The 5,177-nt window shown below is 32.6% G+C and overlaps 1 protein-coding gene across 1 annotated transcript; it reads left to right on the top strand.

The window, feature by feature from the left end:
- The first annotated feature begins 398 nt into the window (after window positions 1-398).
- On the top strand, window positions 399-4,915 carry LOC126743989 (60S ribosomal protein L35). Its single transcript, XM_050451287.1, has 3 exons — window positions 399-532; window positions 732-868; window positions 4,650-4,915. Exons 1-3 carry the CDS (start codon window positions 530-532, stop codon window positions 4,879-4,881), a joined length of 372 nt encoding a protein of 123 aa, XP_050307244.1. The 5' UTR covers window positions 399-529; the 3' UTR covers window positions 4,882-4,915.
- Window positions 4,916-5,177: the final 262 nt, after the last annotated feature.

Raw genomic sequence — 5,177 nt, 5'->3', positions numbered from 1 at the left:
GGAGCATCCTGGAACTGACAATCGCTGCCACCATATGTAATAATCGGGGATTCGGCATTGCCTTTGAAAAGGAATATTACGAAACGATACCTTGAACCTCAAACTATTGTCAATATGGAAAAACGTGTTTTTAATTATAGTGTCTCTTGTCGAGCTCACCATAAGTGAAAAACAGCCTTGGAATTTTAGCTCAAAACTTTTTCGTATTTATTTTAGAAAGTTGAATTCAAAGCGGAAAGAAAGACCACGGTCAATAAGCTTAAGCGTCCCATGAGCAAAGCTCCAAATATGAATATTTTCGTTTAAAAGCAAGTAACAAGATTTCACCGAGTGGACTGTGAGCGGAGCGCGACCTGAACTATAATGTGAATCGACCTTAACGCATTTGCCGTCACTATCCTTTTTATAGAGTTTTTGTGCTTTCAAGTACCAACAAAACAAACCGAAAAGTAACCAACAAATTGTCATTTGTCAAATCTAGGGATTTTCCTCTTCCGAAACTTCTTTCAAGTTTTTGCTAAAAACAAAAATGGTAGGAAAAATTTAAATCTGCTTATTTTTCATAAATTTAATGCAAATCGGCGATAATTTTACAAGAAAAAGTGTAAATAACTAATTCGGAAAGTGGTCCACGCAAATATTTTTCTCGATTTTTTCATTTTTCTGTGATTTTTCTTTGTTTTATTAATTGAAGGTTAGGTATCCCCTTAATGTTTATGTGTATTTTTTAGGGTAAGGTAAAGTGCTCCGACTTACGGACAAAAGACAAAAAAGAGCTCACCAAGCAGCTCGATGACCTCAAAAAGGAACTCACCAGCTTGAGGGTGGCGAAAGTTACCGGTGGTGCCCCTTCCAAACTGTCCAAAATGTGAGTATTGTCTTAAATTTGCTAGTTTTGTTTCAACCATAAAATTCCAGTTTTTTCTAATATAATACTGTACTTTTTCATAAATTTATATATAAATCAAAATGCAAATCTTTTAATAGATATTTAATGGAGAGAATTGTTTGAAATGCATCTTAAATCATAGCATTTCTTGTTTTAGTGTGGACTGAATTAAAATTGAAACAGCCCTTAGATATTTAATATTCTAATCACTCCCATTTTTTATCAATATTTATCTGACTAATCCTAATATTCAGGAAGTCCATTCTGACAAGCTACTCGATTTAACTCAAATTTGCAAGTAGAATATTTTCTTAAATGACATATTAATTAGTGAATTATCCTACCATGCCACAAGGTTCTCTTCTCAATTTCTTCTTGGCTAGAACATGAACTTTATTTATTTATTTTAACAGCAGAGCTAATTTATAAGAATAAAATAAGAGATAAGGAGTGATATATAATAAGTGGCATAGAATACAGAGGTCGGCATAAGTCAGTTAACCAATTTGCATACCAAACAAAAAGAAAAAAAATGATCGCACAAATTCAGTAAGGCAAGCACCGTCGCCGCATTCACACTATTTTTGAAGTTAACTGACTTATGCCGACCCCTGTATAACAAAGTCAAGATACAAAAATTGAAAACATAACCTTTCTGATATTTTCAGTCTTTTATAGTTCCTTAAGTTTGAATTTAAAGAGATATCTACAAAAGGGTCAAGATTAATTTATTTATTTATTTACAACTTACAGACATCATCAGGTAAAGATACACACAAACAAATAAAATAAAGAAGCAGAGTAGTACTACATAATCAGTATTGGAGATATACTCCTATTCCCTTTAAAACCTTATTTTTAAAACTAGTAAAAGACCCTGATAACCAAGTAATTCTTTCTAAAGTGCAGATTATACAGTTTAACTAGTTGATCTGTTACTCTTACACTTGTTCTCTGAACCCATAATTTGTCTGGTGACTGTTCATGAAAATGAATTCATTGCTGTGTAGCTCTAGTTACACAGCAATGAGAAGAGAAAATAAATTGATGTATTGTTTCTTCATCTGTTCAATGTTTGCAGACTGATTAGCTGAGAACTAATATCATAAGTGACTATTTCATACCAGAACCTATTTTTGTAAAGTAAAAAATTTGCAGAATTTGGTCTGAACTTTTTCTATCTGGTCAATGTGTAGACTATAAATTGGATACAATTAGATTCTAAAACACATTAAATGCTCTTAATGCAATCATTCAGGTGATTGAAGAAAATATAATGTAATTAGCTTGATGAAAATACAAATGAAATATCCAAGGATCATCTATCAGATCAAAATTTATTTATGTCAAATGTCACTATACACCTGATAATCATGTACACCTCCATGTGTCAAAAAAGCTGGAGGATTTTTCCTGAAATAAAGCAAGCTCTCCAAGATATAAGCAGAATGCATGGTAAGCACACCCAGATTCCGGACTGAATCCCAAATCACCCAATACCTATAATTGATTTTAACATTGAATAGTACCTTTTTCAAACTATCAGGGCAGTAAAAATTTCCATTTAATATTTTATAAAATTTTAGTAAATCTCCCTTTAAGACTATTGATATTAAATATTATCTATAACTTTAGTAGAACATAATAAATAATATTAAACAATTAAGATGTAATTCCTTAAGGGAGTATTAAAAAACTTAGCTGCATATTGGTGCCACCCAAGAGTTCCCACCTCTAAATGTTGGTGAGTACCAGAATGTGCCACAAACCTGGAATAATTTTCCCTTCCAAACAACAGACACAATAATGTAACTTGTAAGCACTGAGTAGGGTAGGAACTCCAGGTTACAGGTCTCTGTATAACTACACTGCAGTGCAAATATTTCGGTCATATGTGCTGAATGGCTCCAATTCAGTAGATTATATGTCATTAAGAAGTAGAAATATTTCACACAACAAAATCCATTAAGAGCAGCATATTTAATTACTTGGTAAATAATTGAAATATGCTGACAACTAAATATTGGAACAAGTGAGTTTTAAAAAAGGAAAATACAAATTAGTAAGGCGTAACGTCGCCCTATTCAACTTGAATAATAGCCTGAACTCTATGAGGCATTGTACCAACTAGACCTTCACAAAATTCAGGGGTGAAACTATCCCATATTTCCTGTAGTTTAGCATGTAGTTGTGGCAAAGTATGCTGCGGACTATTTCTTAGGCGTTGCTTCATTTTGTGCCAAAGTGTTTCAATTGGATTGAGATCCGGGCTGCTAGAGGGGTGTGACAAAACTTTAATATTATGTTCTCCCATCCACTTTTTGATAGAGTTAGCAGTATGACATGAGGCACTGTCCTGTTGAAAGATAAAATCTCCAGATGGATATAAATTTGCTGCACTTGGTAAAAGCAAATGTTCAAGAATGTCTTGATATTTTTCTGCATTTACTATGCCATCAATAAAGTGTAACGTTCCCAACCCTTTAGCTGACATAAAACCCCACACCATGATGCCCTGTGGAAACTTTACAGTCCTTTTAAGACAATCCTTATGGAATGCTTCTGTTTTGTCCCGAATCACACGCTTTCGATAATCTCCGACACAGACATCAAATTTGCTTTCGTCGCTATAAATAACTTTGCTGCAATTTTCTTTGGTCCATGAGAGTTTTGATTTGGCCTAAATGTAACGATTCCCTTTTTGAGTCTCTGTTAACAATGGTTTTTCTTTGGCCTAGGCGAAAAAATTTGAAAAATGAAAATAATATAGCACAGCCTATTAAACATACCTTATAAAAACTAAGACCACTGTTGTGGATATATTTGCGGCAGCATTCTCTGGAAACATTTATCCCACTTTCTCTATTCCACCTTGCAGTTACTTCTCGTAGAGTATTTCTTCTTCCCGACTTACAAATTTTAATCAAGTTCCTTACATTTCTTTGAGAAACAACTTTTGGACGTCCTGAACTTTTGCTGCGAACACCAATACTGGCAGTTTCACCATATTTTTTAATTATATTAAATATAGTAGTTGTTGCAACATTTAATTCACTAGAGATTTCTCGCATTGTTTTCCCTTTATGGTACTGCTGGATAATACTTTCTCGCACTTTTAGATCAGTAGGTTTTCCACAAGCCATTATTGTATTTTACTCGTAATAAAAATGACAGTAATTGATTATTAATGGTCAAGTGACGCATCAAAATTTTTATTGTTGACAACGCACTACTTACTTTTATTTATTCAAAGCCATCTTCGCGTCATGCTAATAAAACTGGAAAAATTTGAACAAAAGCAACCCATGTTCCGACATTTAGTTGTCAACATTTTTTGATTATCAAACAATTAAATAAATATTATTTAACATCAAAATTTTATTAAACCTTAAAAATAATTCTCTAAAACATAAAAAATGTTATTAATTTATTATTTTTAAATTAAAAAAAATAAATTAAAAGAATTACGGTAAACTGGAATTTTATTCATAAAATGACTACTTGTTGCAACATATAGTTGTTAGGGCTCATAGTATTAATAAATTGTTTGATTTGATCAAAGGAATGCAATCACAACGACGCGCGACTCATTCCTGTTTCTTTTAAACTCTCTATTTAAACTGATCTATTCAAACAATTATCCATATAACTTTTATGTTATTCTTCTACGGAACTCTTTTCCTGTTGAAACAAACTAGCTTCCTACACAAAAATGAATAACTTATATTCATGATATTAATTTGATAATTGTAATTTTTAGCCGGGTAGTGCGTAAAGCGATCGCCCGCGTGTACATTGTTATGCACCAAAAGCAAAAGGAGAATTTGAGGAAGTTGTACAAAAACAAGAAGTACAAGCCTTTGGACCTTAGACCCAAGAAGACCCGCGCTATCCGTCGTGCCCTTTCATCCCACGAACAGAAGCTTAAGACTCCCAAGGAGATCAGGAAACTCTCTGCTTTCCCCCCAAGGATGTTTGCTCTTAAAGCTTAATTGTTAGTTTAGGAAATAAATGTTTTAAAAACTTTTTATTTTTATTTATTAAACACAAGTTATACACCGGGCAGTAATGTTGTAATATTGTTTAAGATCCTTTTTAGTATCAGACCAAAGTTTGTTCAAAATTTGGTCTTCTCTTGTTCAATAATGTTGAGTAAAATGTAAACTGTTGTGACAAAATCATAGCTAGTAGTTACTTTTTGGGTATTAATTAACATTATTTAGAAAAAATTATGAGACAGTTTTACCACTAACCAAAACTCTGGTTAGTGGTAAATTACAAAAAAAGA

Source organism: Anthonomus grandis, chromosome 13 (assembly GCF_022605725.1).
Source record: "Anthonomus grandis grandis chromosome 13, icAntGran1.3, whole genome shotgun sequence".
In the NCBI taxonomy this organism is placed as follows: Eukaryota; Metazoa; Arthropoda; class Insecta; order Coleoptera; family Curculionidae; genus Anthonomus; species Anthonomus grandis.
This window is presented reverse-complemented; position numbering and strand designations above follow the sequence as displayed.

Bases quoted from the DNA above. Each gene is read 5' to 3' on its own strand.
- LOC126743989 (XM_050451287.1), top strand. The intron at 869-4,649 runs GTGAGTATTGTC...TGTAATTTTTAG, and splicing joins CCTTCCAAACTGTCCAAAAT to CCGGGTAGTGCGTAAAGCGA.